Source organism: Morchella sextelata (assembly GCF_020137385.1).
Source record: "Morchella sextelata strain SCLS chromosome Unknown scls_16, whole genome shotgun sequence".
Classification (NCBI taxonomy): Eukaryota; Fungi; Ascomycota; class Pezizomycetes; order Pezizales; family Morchellaceae; genus Morchella; species Morchella sextelata.
In genome coordinates, this window is record NW_025408631.1 from 204111 (window position 1) to 226670 (window position 22560).

Consider the following 22560-nt stretch of genomic DNA (forward strand, 5'->3'; position numbering starts at 1 on the left):
ATTCTTTTTTCTTTATTTAACACAAAAAAATATATAAGCAAGAAAATTCTGTATACAATATTTTTTATTCAATATAAGTTTTCATTTTACAATTCTGTTGAATGTGAAAAATTATAGTTGTAATTCAATAATAATATTTGTAATCGATAATTAGTATTTACTGAAATAATTAATTAAATATTATTAGAAAATTACAATAATAATTCTTTGTAGACTATATTACTTGTAAACTTTTCTTCTATCTAATTTTTAGAGTTAACAAAAACTCTTGCACTTTGATGATTCAGAACTTGGGAAAGACCTGTAGGTGAATGAGGATGAGCAAATATAGAGGAACGAACATTGAAAACAATACGATCCAAAGTTACACATTGACAACCACCAAATATGATTGCATATGCTAATCGTTTATTAAATTGTTTTCTCTGTACTGTCCGAAAACAATATTTTAATTGGAATTGGAAAAGTATTCTAGGTAAGCAATATAAGTATTATTTGATAATAGTTCTAATTTAACAAATTCTAGATGCAATTTCTGAATAACTACTCAAGCATATTTTACTAAGCATAAATTAATAGAAAGATCTCGCATAATTGAACAAACAAAATTAACCTTAGGTTTCACTTCATGGTTCGGTATTTCAAATTCCCTAAACAGAGCTAAAAAATCCATAATCTCTCTAGATGGTAATTCGATCCTCGTCGATATACTGTGAGTAGTGTCTTTGTAAATACAGTCGGGACTATAATAGACTCGTTGTGGTTATAGTTTGGTATATATATTTATACTTTAAATATATATCATTTTACCTTCTGAAGATATAAAAGTACCGAATATATTTTATCTAATAAGTATATAGATATACCGATATGAAATGTGTTATTTAAAGTTTTTGATTGGCCAGGTATTATTAGATTGCTTTTTCTTGGTAGTTTGCTTAGTAATATTTTGATTAGTAATATTTTGATAATATTATTTTTTGTTGATATAAGCAACAAATCGGGGACCAGCTTTTTTTTTCTGTATTGATATAATTGGCGACTCGGGGACCTAACTTTTTCCTTCTATTGAATTCGGAGATATTGCTTTTTCCCTCTATTGATGTTAGTGGCGATTCGGGTATTTTGCCTATTCTTTCTATTGAAATCGGGGACATTGCTTCTTCCCTCTATTGATGTTATTGACGATTCGGGAATCTTGCTTTTCCCTCTATTGAATTCGGAGAAATTGCTTCTTCCCTCTATTGATGTTAGTAGCGATTCGGGAATATTGCTTTTTCCCTCTATTGATCATATTAGTGACGTTTCAGAGACCTTACCTTTTCCTTCTATTGAATTCCAGGACATTGCTTTTTCCCTCTAATGATGTTAGTGGTGATTCGGGTATTTTGCCTATTCTTTCTATTGAAATCGGGAACTTTTCTTTTTTCTTTTATTGATTTCTGCAAATTTACTTTTTGCGTAAATTGCTATTGATAACAAATCAAAATATTGTTAAATGTTGGTATTGATATTAGACTTAGTCAAAGTTTTGATTGTTAGAGTTTTAGTTTAAAGTTACTCTTGATCGCACATTATTTTTTAGCTTAATCAATCAATTTCAAAACTCTCTGCCTACAATATCTTCTGACACGATGCCTCAAATATTCAACGAGAATGCCTCTACCGAAATTCACTGCATGCTTGAATTCACCGACAAGTCAGACAAAATATCAGCAAGCTCGCATCCACCTCCGGGGGATTGTCCTTTTCTCCAGAGGCTGATGTCAAGACAGCTAGTCTCCCTACCCCTCCCATGTATCCTCACCACTTCGCCTAATTCTTTCAGCCTCCGGAGCAACCTGGCAGTCTCTGGAGAACTCTCCGCCTCAATTTCTTTTCGAGTCTCTCCTGTTTCCTGTTTAACCAGGCTTCTCGAGCCTTCTAAAAGGCTTCCTAGACACCCCAGTGGGCCCCCCACAACTCTTCCCAGCCACTCGATACCCTTAGACCACGCCCAAGAGGCTCCGCGAGCCTACCAAAAAGCCTCTTGAGCCCCTCTCAACCTCTCTCAACGCCCGACTCGTCTTGTAAGTCTACAGGCTTCTCGAGCTCTCCCAAACGCTCTTCAGGCCCTACTCCCCCTCTCTCTAGGCGTCTCACTTCCCACTAAAATCACAGGCCCCTCGAACCTTCCAAAAAGCCCCTCACGCTACTCCAGATCTCTCAAGCCGCCCAGCTTGTTACAAAACCTGACACCTAAGACTTTTACTTGAGCCTTTACCAGCACTTGGATTTCTTATCTGTTGAATCTTACATTGCTCGTGTATATATATATCATTTAAGAGACTAGTCTTTAGAAGCATTTGCCTCGGCTCCATAAGCCCTCGTTAACCTTATATATGGAATTGGTTTCAAGTTCTTGAATCTACTCTAGTGTTTACCAGCCATTATCCCTGCCCCAGTTCGAACAAATATGCCATTCCCAAGACGCTCCGAGTATCAATTATCCAAAATCTTTGCCGGAAGCACCTCGCGACTCTAAGAAGTCCATGCGAGCCTTCAGGAAGGCCCCGATCCCTTGCCTCCAGCAGCTCAACCAAGCAAAGTTGATATGTCTTTCTAGTAATGATATCACGTAGTGTGAATATTGCCTTAGGTGCCCTAGTAAACGTCCCTGAAATTCTCCTCAGGGGTCCGTAGTAGCTACCTTAATCCCAGCTCAATCATTCCGAACTGCCCTTTTCCTGAACAAAGCCTCTCCAGTATATCGTATGTTATGTATCTCGTAGCTATCACTCTTTTGGAATACTGATACTGGCACCTGCAGGTATTTGAACCACCTCACTGTGTAGCCAAAAAGGCTCAATAAGACTCCTTCTTCCTGTTGTAGTCCATGACCACATTCCGATAAAGCTCTGGGGAGTGTAGTTCTGTTCATCTTGATAATGTCTGCGATATCAAATAACCTATTCACCGAATTGTCCGCCATCGTCATCTTAGGTCTCTGTTGTGCATCACCGACCAGCAATCGCTCACTGCCTCCTCTTTGTCGGTCTTCATTTTTGAAAATCTCCAACAGGTCTCTCAAGCTTTCTCGATGCCTCGGCAGGCCCTCATAATGCTCGGGCAGGGAGAAAACAATATCTTTCAAATTCAACACTCTCATCTCCATCACCATATGCATTGAGTGGTAATCAAGAATCTGGACCGTCGCATCTATCTTATTCGAAGCAGCGTAACTCATCTTAATTTGCTGCCGATGAGCCAACTCACTGACATGCGTTGAGAACATGGGTATATTTCGGAATCGCTCCACATGCTCTCTAAAGTATAATAGTAGATGCATTTTAATGAAATTGAAATGGGACCACTCCCGAATCTCTTGAAGCTCTTCTAAGCCTCTCTAAAGGCTTCCGGAGCCTTGTAGTGCTTTTGTTCGATCCTTGGCGTCCTTCCTCATTCATTTATAGGCTCGGAATTCGAGAAATACATCTTTATGCTTGTGGAAGTCTTCGAAATAGCTTTGCGGATACTCTAGAGTCTTCTTTGTGTGGGTTGTATACTGTGCAATAAAGTGGAAGTCAATCAACGCTCGTACACACTGCAAAGCTCTACTAAAGTCTTTCCATGCCGCCATTAGAGGGGCTTGTAAAGCCACCGCAAAGGCTCCCAAAACTATGCGGCCAAGATGTCGCATTTCTTTACCATGCCACTGTGTAGTTACTCGATACGCTTTGTTGGGCACAGCGAGCCCTGGATAAGGCCCGATAGAGGACCAAGCTTGATCAAACTCCTTTATTCGATTGTGTTTCTTAAGAAACCCCTGAACCCACTCCATCATGTGTTTCAATAGTCTCAAGTAGATATTGTTTAGTATGTCCGGCTTGTGTAGATCATAGGTGCTGGTCCTCGGCAAGGCCCAAAAGGCATTGTAGAGGGTCTTTAGAGACTTTGATACAAGGTATTCCACGGGTGCTGCGTTAGACCTATTATCCTCATATTCCTTTACGATCTCAAAATATCGCTCCTGAATCCGTAGCGGGCTTTCGTGAAGGCTTCCCAAGCCTTTGAAATCAACCTCATATTTTGGGCAGGCATGATTGTTGATATTTTGTAGCGAGGCGTGTTCTGGCTGATCCGCAATCCAGGCACATAGTATAGGGAAACACAGGCGATCATAGCCAAAAGCGCACGCTATAAGCTCACCCTTTTGTGCAGGGCCCTGAAGGCCTTCCAAAACCTCTCCTAAAACTTTGTGAATGGCCATCTGTTCTCTCGACATTGTTCATTTGCGCGTACTCCCAATTTCCGTGGAACCGGTAAAAGAGCATGAAGTATGAATGCAAAACTGGAGGGTTTATTGCGTATTTCTGAAGTGATATTTCCAATGGTTAAGTAAACAGGCGAGGCCTTCTTGTCACCACTCAAATTCGTGAGGTGCGTTCCATCTGATGCGCAAATGACTGGTACCACTGTTGATCGCTCTGGCAGAGTATTCTTAACCCCCATTAGAAAAGGCTCAGTAAGCATTAACGAGGGCTTTACAGACCTGCATCTCCCACCATCATTCTGCCATATGCATTTCACCGTACATTCGCTCGCCCAGTCCATTGTACTCCATCGTTGGGGCATACACTAAAGATTCTCTGAATGCACGTTGCCCCAGAAGAAATCGCACCACACTCATAGGGTCCCGATAATAATATGCAATCTTCTCGCCCCCCAACTCGACCTCTGAGTGCATCCAACTTTCTTTTCCTAAACCTTCCCTAGAAACCATCTCGTCAAGGTGGCATGTGAAGTCTTTTCCATTATGGTAGGAGCGTTTCCCTATGCCTGCTGCTCGAAAAAAATCGTCTATTTGACCCTGCGATACATGGGATCGCAGGAACCAACGTGATAATTCAAACTCCTTTGCTGACTTGAAAGGTTGCCATGGGTTGGACAGAAGGCTCTCTGAGCTCTCGGAATATCCTGTGGAGGGGAACAGTTGCTTCCCTGCATCCTCATACATGGTAGTTGCTTATCTGAATATGCTGTCTCGTTCTGTCAACGAGTCTGTGTCATCGTTTGACTCATTATCAGACTCGCTTTGGTCTACGCCCATGGGACCCAAGGAAAAGATCCCAATATTCAACAATTCATTTCCATATAGTTCTCCTAGGCCTTCTACAAGGCTCACCGAATCCTCGGCACGACGTGTAAGGTGACTGTTGTACCATTCAACTGTGTTCTCTGCATGGACTCTTGAAAGATGTCAATCGAAACTGTCAGGACTTGCGTAGCTCCTTATGCAGAAAGGGCATCGTGATCTCATTGTTGATTGATATTTGATGTTACCGCTAACACAGAGGTGTCCGGGTGGGCTCTGAAGACCATCCAAAAAGCTCCAATGACTTGGCACGAATGATTTCTCAACTTAGTATTGGCAAATATCTCTCCACACGCTAAACCAAAAACTGACCTAATGCATGGTGGTTAGGCTTATTGAACTCATAATTGTGTTGGTTAGGCCTTTGAAAAGGCCCGAAACACCAACCCGAGTGATATAGCATGACCCAACTTCAGCAAACAATACCAACTCGATATATGACGTAGTTTAGGATCCTCATCTAGGAGAATATATAGGCAACCCCCTCCACACTTGCGGAGCTTTCTAGTAAGCCATTCTCACTCTTGATACTCCCCCATGCCCCCAAGTTAAGCTAGGGTCAGGATTTCAACTAAGGTTCACTTGAATACAACCCCTGGATATATAAAATGGTACATTGACCTTTCTAACTCAAAATACATACCACTCACATATTTATACACAGCCTCGACCTTTGGAAGAATTCTCCAATTGCCCTGCAGCTTGGTATTCGTCCGACGAATACTGACGAGAACACAAACGTCCGTACATTAGCAAATCCACCGCAACCCCAATAGCACCCCCTCTGGCCTTCGTCAATCCTCTAGTCGAAGCATCTACTCCGATCGAAGAAGCACCTGCAGTCGAAGACCAGGCCTTTCCGGAAGCTCCCCAAGCCTCTCAAAGCATACAGGCATACGTGGACTGCTTGGTCCTAGCATTTAACTATTTCGAGGGAGGCGAAGAACCACTTCCAGTTGAAGAGGACTCCCAGGACTCTGAAATCAATGATTCCGAAGACTTTGACACGGTCGCTCTCCTAGCAGCATACGAAGCATACATACAGCAAATCGAGGACCGCCACACCATCCTTGCTGCAACACAAACAGTTGTACCAGTAATCGCAAGCAGAGCTAGTAGAGCCGATACAGGATCTCTCCGGAAGCCTCTCCTGTACCTGAAGGCCAAACAGGCTCTCAACCACGCATATCCAGCCTTGAGGTAGCCAGCTCCACCTTGCAAGAAGAGCAAGAATGCAAAATCTCCAAACTCCCAGCTCCGGATCGACCCCCCTTTGAATATACTGGTAATCCTGAAGAAAGTGACGCCGAAAGCGACACAACTATCCACGATGAATCCGATACCCCCCAATCAGCAAAAGCTCGTTCCAAGGCTCCTGCGACCCCTCAAAAGGCTCAAAAGGCTTCAGCCGATTCACCAATCATGCCACCACGCAGGGGATATAACGGCGGTCCTTTCTAAGAGAAATAGAATCGGATAGAATAGAGACAGCCGTGCAAGATAGACAATCAGGTTACAGATTATTCAAAGATACTATCGCTAAAACTCAATAATCTTTAAGGGCTCTGCTACCGATAAGAATTTGGTTTTTCTTTCTGATGAAGACTCAAGAGAACAGGACTGAAGGGCGAGAATGAACCTGAGTACTTATACTCCGAAGGATTCTATTCTCTGCTCCTAACTCCTTACTAAGTTCCGGTGGGCCTTTCCTCGGTGCCGGAAACAATACCACCGCTACCCCGCTTTTCTCTAAGTGTCAGCAGGTGTTTCCGATACCCAAGGCAACCACCCTTAGTCAAAGCCTTTGTAACACCTGCAGCCTTGACTGCCACACAACCGAGGACCTACATGAATGAGCTACCGCTCAGGTGTAAGCTTAATCATTGCTGTAGAGCTTTCGCTTATTGTAGACTTCCCTAGCATAGTCCCTGCCCTTCGGTGGACTCACAATGCTTAGAGGATACAGAGGATCACCGAACGATCAGAGCTTCACTCTGGCCGGTCTTCTAGTCACTGGCGAGGCATAGACTCGTCAGTCATTGCTCCCATGAATAGATCCCCTTCCTAGCGCCCGAAATGTAGATACTCTAACAGCTGGTAGCTAACCACACTGCCGGTACTTGCATATCACCGTGCAACTGGCCTCTAACAATCACTCTCAGCATGTAACCGGGCCCTGTGTGTACTCATACACCAGACAGTTGAAATGGCTCCGTTACAGGGGAAGAGCCCCAGCGGCCTACAAGATGATCATTATTAACCAGATGAGGGAGATTCTGCAACTTACTAGAAGAGATAATGTCTACAGGGCTCTCTGTACTGTGCTCAGTGACGAGATTACAAGAATTGGCTGGGTCAGCAAGACAACCTCTGGATTTGATTTATTCGAGCAATTGAGGGATTGGCTTATAAATCACAAAGTTCTCAAAGCCTTAAAGCCAAAGTACATGAGGGAGGGCTCGGAGGCTTCCGATAAGATCAAAACAGCTCTCAGTTATCCCATTAGTGACCGATCCCACAAATGAACAGAGCCCACGTCTGTGGAGCCAGGGCTTTAGCCGGGATCCATGAGGGGGGAGGCGAGTACAATGAGAATCCTACCTTAGCTGCGGCAGAGGTTTTTAAGGCCATGGGAATACTCTACAGGCCTGCAATAACCGTACATGTTATTGACCCAACGAATATGGGAGCCGTCGCTAGCGCAGCTTACTGTGAGATTGACTGGTACGGTACAGCAGCACTACCGGTGTCTATAGACGTCCTCGAGGAGGTATCCTTAGCAGAGTTGGCCAAGATTGCAATGAAGCGTGTCCCAAAGATTGCCGATGGTGTGCCCCCGAGGGTTATCCGGGCCCTCTATGGAGCCATGTCAAACGGAGCCCCTAGGGTGCCTGGGGCAGCGTATGCACTTAATCCGGAAAATGTTCGTATTGGCGAAGCGGAGAAGTTGGAGGCATGGCTCAAGACCAGTGAAGCCAAACCTTTGAGGCCTTATGCTGTGCTCCATAGGCCTCGTGCACTGCTTGGCAAGCCTAGACATAGGCCCGAAACTCCTCCGCCAGATAGGTATGACGACCTGGATGAAAATAATTTCCAAGTGATAGAAGTCGATAAGGAGGAGCAAATGCTTACCTTTATTGATAAGGTAAATAACACTGGTCTGAGTTTTGCTATGCCCCAAAGTGATGCCGGTTTCCAGGAGTTGATGGCGGTATTTGATGAATGGGTAGAAAGATACCAAACGATAGCGCGTAGGCTAGTTAGGCGATATAGGTCGAAGTTTCCCAATGGCATTGGCTTTATCTCTTGCCACTATGATCGCTTCAAGATTTGGACATTGGCTGAGATAAACCATCTATTTAGGCATAGCGGAGGTATAGGTGGAGACAAAAACGATGTCGAAGGAGAAGGCGACGACGATGAGGATGATGATTACGGTAACCGATAATGCTAGGGCCGGCATGTTACCCTATTCGAAAGGCTCAAGGAGCCTTCTTGGGGGATTATTGGTTTATTGATCAGTTTTTTTTTTTTTATTAGCCAAGTGCCGTATCTGGTAGGGCAGTTGCCTTTTTAGGCTTTTACATCTGTTTTGGAATTAGCTTACCATATCTATTTGGTGAGAGGGCTACACGTATGTTCGGCTAGAGAATGCTTGAGAAGCATTCTTCATAGCTTGTTAGGCAGTTTTTTTCTTTTTCTATGTCTGGTGCAGCTGCCTCTTTAGACTTACTTATCTGTTTTAGAGTTAGTCGCCTCATCTTTTCCGCTATTAGAATATAGTTTAGGATTTATCATTACTTATAAGATTTGTTTTTCCTCCCGCGTTTTCTTCATTGGCGATTCAAAAGGCTTCCTAAGCCTCTAGACGATAGGCGGGTGACTATAAGCGGTATAGGTCAGCCCAAAAAAAATGCAGAGTTTTCTGCTTGCCAAGCATTCTGATGACCACATATAGCTTAGCCAACTAAAAGAACAAAAAAAGAATATTAGAGGTTGCTAAGTATACTGTATTAATAGTGAGCCTCGGAAGCATTCTTCAGTGCCTACCTGGCCATTCTTTTCCCCACAAATATTATCATTACTTCCCAAACGCAAAAAACCACCAAACGTGCCATTGACGATCGATATGGTGCAACCAATACTACTATCTCCACCTCTGTCAATAAACGAATTAGGGAGGCGATGAGTGTTTCAAGCGTCGCTAGCAGTGTGAGGTCGGGATCACCTACAGAGCTGGATACTGACCAAGATTCCTTTCATGGCCCCTCGGGCTATCAACATGGCCCATTGAGCTCGCCCGGGGGCCAAATATTGGTAAACGGCGTTTTAGAAGGCCCACAGCCATGGATTGACTTCGACAATCACCCAGTGGTGGAGGAGGACGAGGTAGATGTCTATGAGGACGAATATGATAACTATGAAGAGCCCGGGGACGAGAATACCCCACCCATGATGCCCTTATCTGAACGAAGGGTGTCTCCACCACCTCCGCCAACACGAGCACGGCCAACACAGGCATCACCAGTACCCAGTCAGGGAATTCGTGCTGGCAAGAGGCCAAGGGAGGCTCCTGTAGCCTCCGTCAGGGCTGTTGCAGCCTCTAGGAGAAGAATTAGTGGCACAGCAGCGGAAGCAATTGCTTCATCTTCCATGGGGGTTAATACAGTACAGGTATTAACCATAACCCGTATGGTGCGGATAAGGTGATAACACCAGGCAGTATGGAATCCGTACAACGGTAACTTCAAAAAGGTCGGGGACTCCCTCCCGAGCCATGAGCAGGGCTTCCCTAACTTCTGAGCCCGCGTCTACATTACCAAGCACCTTATTTCGCTCGTCTAGTATATTTCGAAATAAACATCACATTGAACGTACACTTCCGCCTTCTCAGCCCTATCGTGCAACCCCACCCACGCAAGCATATGCCAAAGCAGTACCAGAGTCAGTTTACGGCTCTGACAGGGAGGACATGCCAGCGGAGGCAAAGCCGATTATCAGGTGTGCTAAGGGGCTTTTTTCGCGGCATACATTGCTTGAGGAGCCTTGGCCAATGCCTGAATCTCTTACCGTTAACGTCCAGCGATTTTGATTGGAGGCTAACGTTCATTTTAATACAAACATAACCCTAACTAACAGCGCGAAGAGTGAGGTAAAAGCTGATCAAGCCTCCTAGTAGGCTTGTAAGCCCTGTGCTAACTATTCACAGGTTCAAATCGCAAGTTCACGGGTGAGATCGCACCTTGTGTTTGCAATCAAAGACTTTGTCGCAAAAAGCCTCTTATACGGCTTGAAGGACCTAACCACCCCAGAGACGAGGGCTGACAAAGTTAACTATCTACTCGAGAAAGATCGTTTCATTAGTGACCCCAACAACTATGCCGTAAGAGCTCCTTTCAATGTGCTATGGGGCTTTACAGGCCATTTCAGAGGCTCAATCAGCTTATGTAAGGGTCTAACAGCTATTAGACAGGTCGTCGACACTTTTGGGCCCCAGAGATCGTGGAAGTAATATTTCTAAAATATTACAAAGGTGACAAGATGCGTGGAGCAAAGGATCCTAAGTTCGTATATGATATATTCCCGAAATTCATCTGTCTCGTTTGCACAGCTATTTGGTTTGTTTTGCGATGTTGGACGATGGGCAATTATGTGGAAGGAATGCACTTTAACCCCAGTCAGAATACCCATATCCTGTGTAAGGCTTATCAAGCCCTTTAGGAGTCCCAATGTACTAACTTTTGTCTAGCAATGTACGCCAGAATGTTCAACACATGGGGAAGAAGAACGAAGGAGAACCAGCTGGGGACTCTGGAGGTAATAAGAGAGTCTATTCAAGATAAGGTAAAGAACCTTAGACGCGCACGCAATTGACTGAGACTGACAGGCTTGCAGATTGAGTAGTTGCGAGGCCCTCGAGAGGTGATATCCAAGGTTGGAAGGGAAGAGGACGATGTGCAGTTGGCAGCAGATATCGCGGCGTGGAGGGCCGCGAAAGCGCGCCGGAAGGCTCAGCAGCACCGGGCTATATTATTGGGGACTGATGGTGGTACCTCAGAAAACCCGGTAGCGACGGGTAGGGATTTGGGCACGGCCAAGGCTCAAGAAGCCTCAACAAATGCCTCTGGCGATACTTCGCCAGGGGATAAATGATTTTCGTGTATTTTTGTGCGATGTTTTTTATTTATTTGAAGGGATGCTTTCGTTATTAGGTTCAGATGCGGGAAATTGTAAGCTATTATTACAGAATAAATTAGATTTTGGGGGGTTATGAAGCGTGAGAGACTCTCAGAGACTGAATCAATGGGGTAATGCATTCAAGAGTAGTGATCACACTCAGGAGACTCTTCGGAGGCTCAATAAGCCTTCAGGAGGGTATGGAGAGAAGTGTAATAATTTGACGTGGCCTAGGAGACCGTAATAGATAGTGTTAGTGCTAAGAATGGCATCGGGAGACCATAGGAGGGGTCGGTAAGGCCTCTGGAGAGTGTGGGCCACGAATTCAACTAGCTCATGATAATGCAGGAGGAATTGGGAGGCCATCTGGAGGGGATGAGAGATAGTGCTAAGCTTAAGAATAGCCTCATTAGACCACTAGATGGCCGAGTAAGCCCTCGGGAGAGAGTCGCGCTCCTGACTCGCTCCAGTGATCCAGCGGTAATAAGTGGGCGGTTCGGTAAGCCTTCCCAAAGGTCTTCTATGCTGGGACAACCCCTTGAGGTTTCGCTATAACTACACTGGATGAAGAGACCCGTTCGGGGAGCTGTACGCAGGAATCGCGTCCCAGAGGATTTTTCCAGATTCGGTCCAGTGATATCCAGCCTCCCAGAGTGTTTGAAAGGCTCAGGAAGCCATCCTAGCGGCATTGTGAGGCGTCGAGAGTGTAACTGGATATGATGAATGCAGGGTCCGGAGAGTGCCGAGGGGGCGTGCCTGAATCTCGCGAGAGCCTCCTGAGCATTAGCCAAGGCCCAGAAGGCCTCCCAAAGGGCCAACAGCCTCCAGAGAATTAAAGTTGGTGTGGTGTCTCCTAAGTCTCCGGTGTCTCCTGAAGACATGCACGGGTTGCTGATGAACTGGCTATCTCAAAATTTACGATTCTACTTTATTTTGCTGGAGCGATTATCTACCAAATTCAGTAATCGATGAGGAAGATATACCATGCCGAATCGTTTGTTTTGTCAGCGATTGTCTTACAGAATCTACTGAAAACTCTGTTAGAATATATTCAGGCAGATTCTGCGATATGGGTAAAGACAATCCAGCTATTTCTTTACTGAATAAGAGCAAGTAAGTAATTTGATTTACTGTGTAATATATTAGAACTACTAATTTTCCACTTAGATTTGCTGGTGACCCGAAACAGCCACGATTTGACGATATAGCCCCTGCACCCTTCTGTGCCACTATATACTCAGTCGGGAAGGTTGTAGGACACCATAGGGTACTATCAAGTCTCTCCCTATAGGCTGGAGATCCTTTGATTTACGATCCTCCTACTAGATTTAGAGGCTGCCTCCAAAACAGCTTCCCGAAAGTATTTTGTTATTAGGTGGTATATACCAGCAGGAAAGAGGTGGGAGAGCACAAAATTACCCCAAATCGATAGTGTAATCCAAATCACCGGGAAATTAGTTGGTAGAGTCATCGTTGATAATGCATCATCACATTCTTTTCTTGGTTGTATAGTGTCGTCATTAAACTATATTTCAGTAATGCAATCGGGATTGGAGGTTGGGTCTGTTGGAGAAACATCAGGAAGATCGGAGTCTAAAAATATTGGAAGATCTTGGGGTGCTCGGGCTTAGAAAAGATCTGCGATGGATGATTCAAGTTTGTATTCAAGTTCTCCTTCCCCTCCAAAATTCACTTTTAGCTCATCTTCTATTTTCAAACCTACTACACCAGCCAAAAAGAAAGCTTTGAGTGTATCTAATGACTGTTCTGTCGATGACGAGTTTGAAGAGATTGGGGATGACATTATTGAGGATGTTGGTTCTGAGTAGAATAGGTGTGGTATTGGATATATGGGTTTCTGAGTCATCATTAGCTATTTTATTTTTAGTCGGGAGAGTGTATTATTACCAAGGATATATATAACTATCGGGTATCCCTCTTTAGGAATTTATCGAACAGATTTCTATATTAAATACAATTTTTATTGCAAAAATGCCAAGAATCAATTCCAGACAATCAACCAATGATTTCAGGATTTCGAATCGGATCCGAACAAGAAGAAATAGAAACTCACAAGCCCCCAGCTCACAATTAGACCGAATTGCGATGCGATTAAATTCCCGAGCTGAAGATCAAATTACAAATTGCTGAGAAACTAAACAAAACCAAATCAATATAGAAACAAATTCACCATCTAGCAATTGGTGGGATATTTTACCTACAAAACAACTCATCTCCACCCATATATTATTAGTTGATCAAAACAATGCACTTATTGTGGTGCAGCATTATTAACTAGTGAAAATAATGGTTGGTGTTGTACTAATGGAAAATATCGATTACCCTCCCTACCAGTATATCCACCTGATACTGAAACTTAATTTGAGCAATATGGCTCTCAGTTGAGTAGGATTAGCTGAAAGCTCAATAACATTTTTTCATTTTCAATTTTGGGAGTTACGGGTGGATTTCGACAGTTACCGACACCTTCAAATGTTGCTATAACAGGACGAGTATACCATCAGTTGTTGGATGCCAATCAAGGGCAACATTCAATTCGGTGGTTCATTCACGATGAGGATTCAAGAGACTCACTAGCTCTTGAGCTTGGTGCACCCTCCTCCCTAGTTAACAGCTTTCGAAACCTACTAGAAGATATCAATCCTTTTGTTTACCATCTCCGAGCAGCATTTACCACTGCAATAGATACCCTACTTGCACTAGAATTATATACACAAACAAGTGGTGGAGAAATTGCTACGATTATACATGGCAACAATATACAGAAAGTCTACCCTCGGAGTATATTGGTTTAAAACAATATCCTCGATCGTCCAAAAGCTATCAGTATATTAATTCCCTTTACGAGCCATTACAATATCCTGTTTTCTTTCCTCATGGTACACCTGGTTGGGACTGGAAATCCGATATCAGTCAAATTCGATGGTATAGAACCAGACTCACAACAGAGAACCGATTTCTGAGGTTTGGTAGATTGTATGGAGAATACTTGGTGGATATGTACTCGAGAGTGGAAGATGAAAGATTTGACTATATACGAAAAGGGTGAGAGAGACAATATATTCAGCAATCTGCAAATGCAGAGGCAGAAGAAGATTTACCTAACGAGAAAGGCACGACACTACCCAACTCTTTTCTAGGTTCCCGAGCATGGGCACATCAGCAAGCTCGCGTATTACCCCGGGTGTAGCACCTTCGTCCTGGCAGACATTCCACGCCCCGAGCGCCTAGCGAGTCTGGTACCGCCAGTGCATAACGCTCGAGCCCGGCTCCACTACAGGAGCGCCTACCTTTCCAGCACCGCCAGAAGATATGGCTCACGTCCGGAGGGCACTCGCCAATGCTCTGCTCGCCTGTGCGGCCATGAAATTACCTCCCCCTCCGGAGATGCTAGGATGGAGTGACCCCACCCACAGTACCTATGGAACTTTTGCTACTTTTGATTACATCAGTAATACCACGCGAGCACTTTCCAATGCTCTCACAGTTTCCTTGAATGCTCCCACGGCATGACTAATACTCTCATGGCATGGCAATTTTTCTCATGGCACCGCGAATGCTCCCCCAAATGCTCCCGCAAATGCTCACGTGAATGCTCACGTGAATGCCCACGCGAATGCTTACCCAAGTACTCCCAGAGCACTCACCAATACTCACAGAGCTGAGGCATTCGTCATACCCACTCAAGGTGAGGCAACCCTCACCTTGCCCCCTTTGTATTAATACGCCGTCGTTAAAGGATAGGAAGGCACCAGCTCCTCAAATGATATCTAACGTAGGTATCCTCAACGCCGCTGTACGGTCAGTCGCGGGATACTAATACGAGCACTGTCCTGTATACTGGTGATGACTAGCCAACCTTTGACGGAGGTGTATGTTTCTGTCAATTCGTGAAAGGCATAATTAGCCTTGAGGTCCAGGCCATGGTACGGCTCGTCTGAAAAGCTCAATGTCCATGCATAAGCAGCAAACATGGACTGGCATTGCCCTCTTGGAGCGAGCTTGCTGGATAGACAGACTCAGATACTGAGCGGCGGAAACTTTACCTCTGTCTTCCAATCCGCATGCATAGCAGAACGATATGAATTTTGAATTAGAGAGTCCAATTGGGTCTAACGTTCCCAGAGCACTCACGAATGCCTTCACGGCCTTGCAAGCATTCAACTAAATTCATTCCATGTATGCAAGTCTATCCTAGTATTTACCAAACAATCACCAGTCTCCACCTCAAACAAATGGGCCATTCCCAATATACTCCGAATATTAACGACCCACATCCTCTTCCTCCTCCTCCTACAAACCTTCAGGAGCCTATGTGAGCTATCAGCGATACCACGATCCTTTGCCTCGAGTAGCTGCAATATACATAATCTATGTGCTCGTCCCCCACTGTCCCGCAGCTTGAACAAAGTCTCCACACATCCTGGTAAGCGTCCCTGAAACACTCTCCACTTCTCTGAGGACACTACCGATACCTATACTCAATCCTTTCTTATTTTCCCTTTCCTAAAAGCCGCGTTTCCCGTACACCTAATATTATGAACCTCCGACACCTCAGCTCTTTGGAAGATTGGTATCGGAACCTGCAAACATGTGAACATCTCCACCCAACGCTCTAAAATGCTCTCAGAGCTTCAGGCAAAGCTCTGAGAGCATCCTGCATCCTCTGCATACTCCTTTATCAGGTGATATAATATGGTATGGCTTATTTGCAGTCTATCCGCAATATTGAAAAGTCTTTCCGATTCCGTGGAGGGGTTGCAAAGACGCCTTAGAGGCAACCCTCCTTCTACTATTGATCATTCATTTGGAGTTTTTTTCCGTCTTCGATTTTAAAAATCTCAAGTAACTCCTTCAGATTATCTCGATGGCTCCAAAGGATGTCGTCAGTACTTTCAGGACCTCCAACAATGTCTTTCAGATTCAGCATTCGAATCTCTAACGCCAACCCCCCCTCTCTCATAGTCCAGTATCTGCGTTGCAGCATCGACCTTGTTGGATGCTCCGTATGCCTCCTTTATCTGACGTATATAGGCAAGTTCGCTGATATCGGTGGAGTACTGGGGAATGCTTCCAAAACGCTCGACAAGTTCCCGATAGTGCGATAACATGTGCAATTTGATGAAGTTGAAGTGAGACCTTTCTCGTATCTCGCAAATCTTCTCTGAGTTTCGCTGAGAACTCTGGGAGCCTGAGGCATTTAAGGCTTTTGTCCGATTTCTCGCATCCTTAACCGTCCTCTTGTACGCCCGGAATTCTAAAACGATATCCTTGTGCTTATAGAAATCCTCGAGATAGCTCTCCATATAATTCAGTGTGCTCATCATATGACTCCCATACTGAGCCATTAAGTGGAAGTCGATTAAGCCTCGTACATATTTCAATGCCTTTGCAAAGTCACCCCTAACAGCCAACCCCGGATTTCTCAAAGCAGCCGCGAGTGCTCCAAGAACGACCCGCCCCAGATTTCTCATCTCCTTCCCTTGCCATTGGGTTTTGATACGATATGCCTTGTTCGGTACTACCAGTTCAGGGTAAGGCGCAATCGAGGCCCAAGCCTTGTCAAATTCCTCCAATCAATTGTGCTTCTTCAAGAAAGCCTGAACCCACTGCATCATGTGCTTCAATATCCCTAAGTAGATATTGTGCAGAATGTCCGATTTGTTGATATCGTATAGATTAACCCTCGGTATACCCCAGGGTTTTTGCGAGGACGATAAATCTCTGACTGCGGATCTTGACGCATTCCGAGATGCTCGGAGAATACCCATGAGTGCTATAGGAGGTTGGTTGGTTCCGACAGTGCCCAGTACGAAGTGATTAGTGGCCAACTTCATGGTATTCATACCGAAGAGTAGAGGGAGGAGGTAGAAGAGGAGCCGGAATTACCTGTAGTGGGGGATTACGAAAGGGGGGGGGGAGCAGGATGTGTAGAACAATCGCGAGTGTGAATGGAGATAGTGGGGGATTTGTTTTTTTCCATATATTGTATTAGGGTTAGTTAAGGGGTTAAATAGCGTATTGTTTTAGTATTAGGTGGAGGATCACGGTGTTGAATACACCAATTCTAAAAGTGCAGTCGCAAGTGCTCTGGAGGCAGTAGAAATCGTCATGCGAGTAATATTTTGGTAATCTCATGGGGGAATTGTGAATACCAGAGGCCGGTACGGCGGAGAGGTGTATGCCGGGAGAGAATGAGCGCCGACATATAGGAATTGGTATGTTGGGCATGAGCCAGGTTTCAAAGCATCCGATCCGGCAACATCAGGAGGGATCAGGGCAATCATTCTATCTCAGGGCCCACTGGAGCAGTTGTAATCCTCCCTCAATTGTAGCCACTCCACAATCTCGATCAAACCCAATCTCGACCATACTTAATCAGAACTCATGCCAACAACAGTAACTGTAACGGCAGCTATGTATCTTTGACTAGGTGATAGACTGGAACGAGGAAAGGAGGTATTGTGTAGTGGTGTTAGGATTTGTAATGGGGATTTCCGTTATGTTCTTTTAGTTTCTGTTACGCGGAAATATTAGTCATCATTGGACTATGGTTGGATATATAAGGGGGCGTTGTCTTGTGCTTTTATCTGTTTTCCTTCTCTTCTTTCTTCTTTACGCAACCTCTGTATTCTACTTGCTCGCTAAGGCTCGCAAAGAACTCCCTGATAACAAACCTCGCTTCAAAAAGATTTTATTTCATCCCCTTCGGTTTACCCTGGTATACCATACCAGGTCGAGCCACTTTGTCCCCGATCGTACGGTCGCGTTTTGTTGTTCCAAGCGAAAGAAACACCAAGAAAACTGGCTTCTAGCGAAGAATTCTCCAGCCTTGACCTCCCAAAGGGAAGGAAAAGAAACCTCTCCGAAACATCACTCTACGCCGCCAGAAGAACTGGACATTCAATTATGTCGCAACAAGCCTCGCTCCAGTCCTTTTTCACCCAGTCTTCCCAGCAAGGGACAGCCCCTCCGCAGAACAGGAATACTCCGGTTCCCGTTCCAACTCCATCCGGAGCTCAGGAACAAGAATTCTCCTCGACCTTTGCAACACAATCCGACTACAACGACCCATACCAACCGAGAATTGACTACCTCTACCCAAGCATCGTTCCCCTGGACACTCACACCCAGACGGACCTGAACTACATTACCTGGGCCATTAGACATACCACCAGCCGAATCTGCCCACCCACCGACAGGATGGAAATTATCGAAGAGCAAACGACTACACTCCGGAGAACAGTGGACACATTGAGGCACCAAATCGAGGCACAAACAAGTATGCTCACCAGCATGCACTCAGCGATCCATCTTCTCCTCAGCAAACAACCACAACCGCAACCACAGCAACCACAACAAAACCAACAACAGCAACAGCAGCAACAACAGCGAAAACCACAACAACCGCAGGGACAGAGAATGCCCCCTCCAGCGGTCCCCCAAACAGTCCCCCAAGCAGCGCCTCAGGCAGCTCCTCAGGCCCCCCCTCCCGCACCCCCCCAACAAGCCCCCCCAACAAGCCCCCCCCCGTGGATGGAAAGCAGGCACCTGGGCCGCCGTGGCCTCGGCTCCCGGCCCTGCTCAAGGAAATTTCCAGGTTGTAGAGAGAAGAAAGAAGTCCGCAAAGCCAAAAGCGGACCCTCTCTTCAAGCCAGAATATACCAAAATCAACAGAGAAATCATTGTTGAAACCACTGCCCCATCCGACGTCAATCCCTCCGAGATCAGGACCCTAGTTAATGCAAGAATTCAAGACGAATCCTGCCACTTTATTTCAGCAAGGAGAACACCCAAGGACAACTTTATCCTGGAAACAAAGTTTGTAACCCCAGCAACAAAGGCAATGGAGTATGCCAAAGAAATTGAGGAGGCTCTCCTCACCCTACAAGTACCAGTCGCCACCATCCGAGCAAACTCCAAATGGTCAAAGTTCCTTATTCACAGAATCCCTACAACGGTCGGAGAAGGCGTCGAGGCAGGACAACTGGTAGCATCCGAAATTAGAAGCAATTATGGAGATAACTTCCAACTTGCCCAAGTTCCCCGCTGGATCTCCAGAGCAGAGACTCGAATGGAGAAAACCCACTCATCAATGGTCATCGCGCTCCCAGGACAAGTCACAATGGAAACACTAGGAGTTAAGTTCCTATCCCTTTTTAACCGAAGCTGCCACATCGAGGCCTTCCTTCCAACCTTCCCAGACACCCAATGTGCGAAGTGCCTCGAATACGGTCACCGCCAGGAGAAATGCAAAAACAGTGGGAGATGCGGTCATTGTGCCGGAGATCATCTCACCAGCTTCCACCCATGCAATCAATGCCAGGGAGGATACAGATGCACCCACACCCCAATCAGATGTCTGAACTGTAAAGGAATCCATAAGGCCTCCGACCCAGCATGCCCCGAAAGAGTCAAACGCCGATTCCTTAATAAAGGAAAGGAAAACGCCCCACCCGCTCAAGACCCACCGGCCGCACCTGTCCAAGAGTCGATAGTCCAAGTACCAGCCACCGCCCCAGTTGGAGCCACACCCGTTCCCGAAGATGACCAACCCATGACAAATAATGCTTAAGCCTCGAACCACCGCGCTCGCACACCAACTCAATTGTGCACGGAGCGAACTTATTACCAAGGCGGCGGTAGAAGAAGCGGAAACAGACTCTAGTATTTATTTCCTATTATTACAAGAACCATGGACCTCAGCAGAGGGATACCCACCAGAATCAAATCTCTTTTACATTTTTACAGCCAGCAATACCAATACAAAATGCGCAACATACGTCCGCAAACATGCCAACCTCAAACCAAAGCACCACTACACGCACGATAATTTCATAGTGTCGATTACGGTAGAAATCCAGAATAAGAAAACCCAAATCCTAAACATATACTCCCCAGGCCGAAGTGGCCCCTTCGCCCAAATAGCAAGTACAATCCAAACCCTTGACAATTGCCTAGTAATGGGAGACTTCAACTGCCACCATCAAATGTGGTACGGAGTAAATTCACATGAATACAGAAACAATATTCGAGCAGACCGCGTCAACGGTGCACGATTAAAACGATGGATAACCCGACAGAAACTGTCCCTCCTGAACGAACCAGGCGTCTTTACGCATTTCCCCAGAGACAGAGGGAAAAGGCCCACAACCATCGACCTTACATTTGTAAAAGGCCCAATACTCGATCACAACCTACGATGGAGCACTGAACCCTACGGAGCGGGCTCAGACCATGGGAGAACCTCCGTTCATTTACACCTGGAGAAACCACCTTTTGTACCAAGACGAATATGGCGACAAACAGACTGGAAGCTATTGGAAAACCACATGTCAAACATTTCCATCCCTGCAGAGGCATGGGAAACCAAGGAACTTACGGAACAGACTGTTGATTTCTTTCTAGAACTGGTCAGGTCAACAGTCAGCATAGTAACACCGCTCTCGAAGGAAGGGGTAAGAGCCAACTCCTGGTGGTCAGATGAAATGAAACAAATGAAGGCAAGGGTAAATGCAGCAGAAAGGAAGGCGAGGAACACAAGGAAACCCAATCACGTGGAGGAACACCGGAAGGCTTGCAGAGAATGGACAGTCATGATCCGGAAAGCAAAAGCGGATCAGCGGGAAAAGACGATGAACGAAGCGAAAGGTAGTGAAGTCTGGAGAATCCTAAACGTAGGAAGAAGAAGAGACACAATCATACCAACCATACAAGGTGAAGAAACATTTGCGGGGAAGTGTCAAGCTCTAAGAGCCCAACTTTTCCCCTCGAAACGGACGTCCCCCGACCACCCCCCCCTAAACATTAGACCCCCTTCTTTTGACCTTAGCAACACCTTCGACATAGTCACCCCCGAAGAACTTAATAAAGCTATCGACTCCTGTCCAGCGCACTCGGCGACCGGCCCGGATGGCATTCCTTACACCTTTATTAAAGCAATAGTCAAAGCAAACACAACTCTAATCCAAGATATGTTCTCCGCCATGCTCCGGCACGGCGTACACCCAGCTGAATGGAAAATAGCTAAGTGTATCCCGATTCCGAAACCCGGTAAAGCAAACTATCATGAAGCAAAAGCCTACCGGCCCATTTCCCTTCTACAATGCTTCAGCAAAATCCTGGAGAAGATAGTGGCCCAAAGACTCTGCACCGCTGGAGAAATTCTAGGCACACTCTCAGCGAATCAATTTGGAGGAAGACCAACCATCTCGGCAATCGACGCCCTGCTGAGAACCTTAACGCCAATACAACAAAACCTACTACTGAAAAACAGTACCGGAGTCGCTCGGCGAGACAGACCAGCGATCCTAACCAATGATATCCAAGGAGCATTTAACTGCGTTGACCACCTACTCCTCGCGGAAATCATGCAACAACAAAAATTCCCCACCTATTTAACAGAATGGTGCAAGGAATTCAACACCGGCAGAAAACTACAGTTTCAATTCAACCACGAGCTAGAAGAGCCACAGCCTTACGATTCCGGAGTGCCGCAAGGTAGCCCCATGTCCCCGGTGCTATTTATGATCTATGCTGGAGTAATCCTGGACCCAACAAGCAGCCCGAAAGAGATGGACACTACTTACATCGATGACGACGCGCTGGTACAAATATCCAAAACACCAGGCTTCACAATCAAGAGAATGGAGGAACGAATGAGAGAGAGACTAATAAAAGCTGAGCCACTCCAAATTAAATACGACCCGGATAAATCCGACCTGATCTTCTTCCGGCCCACCACATCATCCACACAACAACCACGACTTCCGGTCAAAGTTAACAATATCAATATACACCCCAAGGAAAGGCTGAAATATGTAGGAGTCTGGATAGATCCGACCCTCTCCTTCCGGCCCCACATCGAAGCAGCGATCGCAAAAGGCCTCAAAGCCCTCCACCAGATTCGATACACCACCCGCCTGCCAGGAATAACGGTTAAAACAATCCATCACATTATAACACAAGTCTTCCTCCCAAGTCTACTCTACGGATCCGAGGCGTGGTGGACTGGTGCAGACCACATTATAAGATCCCTCGAACCACTATACAATGAAGCGGCCCGGGTCATCACCGGCCTACCACGATGGACCAAAAGAACTAAACTCCTCCGAGAAGCAGGCTTACCCCCCTTAGAACATCTCCTGACATATCGCTCAAGAAAATATGGAACTAGAATACTCTGCACCGACGCAACCCACCCCAACAACGAATCTCTGATCGAGCTC

At 45.7% G+C, this 22560-nt stretch overlaps 6 protein-coding genes across 6 annotated transcripts; 3 read left to right on the forward strand and 3 right to left on the reverse strand.

Annotated features, from left to right (window-relative positions):
* Window positions 1–2701: 2701 nt before the first annotated feature.
* H6S33_003773 (uncharacterized protein) lies at window positions 2702–3274 on the reverse strand (the record flags this gene model as incomplete). Its single annotated transcript, XM_044835527.1, has 1 exon — window positions 2702–3274. The coding sequence occupies one exon, from the start codon at window positions 3272–3274 to the stop codon at window positions 2702–2704; it is 573 nt and encodes a 190-aa protein (XP_044691307.1).
* A 168-nt stretch (window positions 3275–3442) lies between these two features.
* Window positions 3443–4264, reverse strand: H6S33_003774 (uncharacterized protein; the record flags this gene model as incomplete). The annotated part of the gene is made up of 1 exon (XM_044835528.1): window positions 3443–4264. The coding sequence occupies one exon, from the start codon at window positions 4262–4264 to the stop codon at window positions 3443–3445; it is 822 nt and encodes a 273-aa protein (XP_044691308.1).
* A 1478-nt stretch (window positions 4265–5742) lies between these two features.
* H6S33_003775 (uncharacterized protein) lies at window positions 5743–6595 on the forward strand (the record flags this gene model as incomplete). Its single annotated transcript, XM_044835529.1, has 4 exons — window positions 5743–5745; window positions 5799–5839; window positions 5888–6249; window positions 6306–6595. 4 exons carry the CDS (start codon window positions 5743–5745, stop codon window positions 6593–6595), a joined length of 696 nt encoding a protein of 231 aa, XP_044691309.1.
* Window positions 6596–7655: 1060 nt separating this feature from the next.
* Window positions 7656–8582, forward strand: H6S33_003776 (uncharacterized protein; the record flags this gene model as incomplete). The annotated part of the gene is made up of 1 exon (XM_044835530.1): window positions 7656–8582. One exon carries the CDS (start codon window positions 7656–7658, stop codon window positions 8580–8582), a length of 927 nt encoding a protein of 308 aa, XP_044691310.1.
* Window positions 8583–9319: 737 nt separating this feature from the next.
* Window positions 9320–11287, forward strand: H6S33_003777 (uncharacterized protein; the record flags this gene model as incomplete). The annotated part of the gene is made up of 8 exons (XM_044835531.1): window positions 9320–9808; window positions 9858–9875; window positions 10281–10286; window positions 10344–10517; window positions 10604–10642; window positions 10817–10832; window positions 10884–10978; window positions 11039–11287. 8 exons carry the CDS (start codon window positions 9320–9322, stop codon window positions 11285–11287), a joined length of 1086 nt encoding a protein of 361 aa, XP_044691311.1.
* Window positions 11288–16227: 4940 nt separating this feature from the next.
* H6S33_003778 (uncharacterized protein) lies at window positions 16228–16806 on the reverse strand (the record flags this gene model as incomplete). The annotated part of the gene is made up of 1 exon (XM_044835532.1): window positions 16228–16806. One exon carries the CDS (start codon window positions 16804–16806, stop codon window positions 16228–16230), a length of 579 nt encoding a protein of 192 aa, XP_044691312.1.
* Window positions 16807–22560: the final 5754 nt, after the last annotated feature.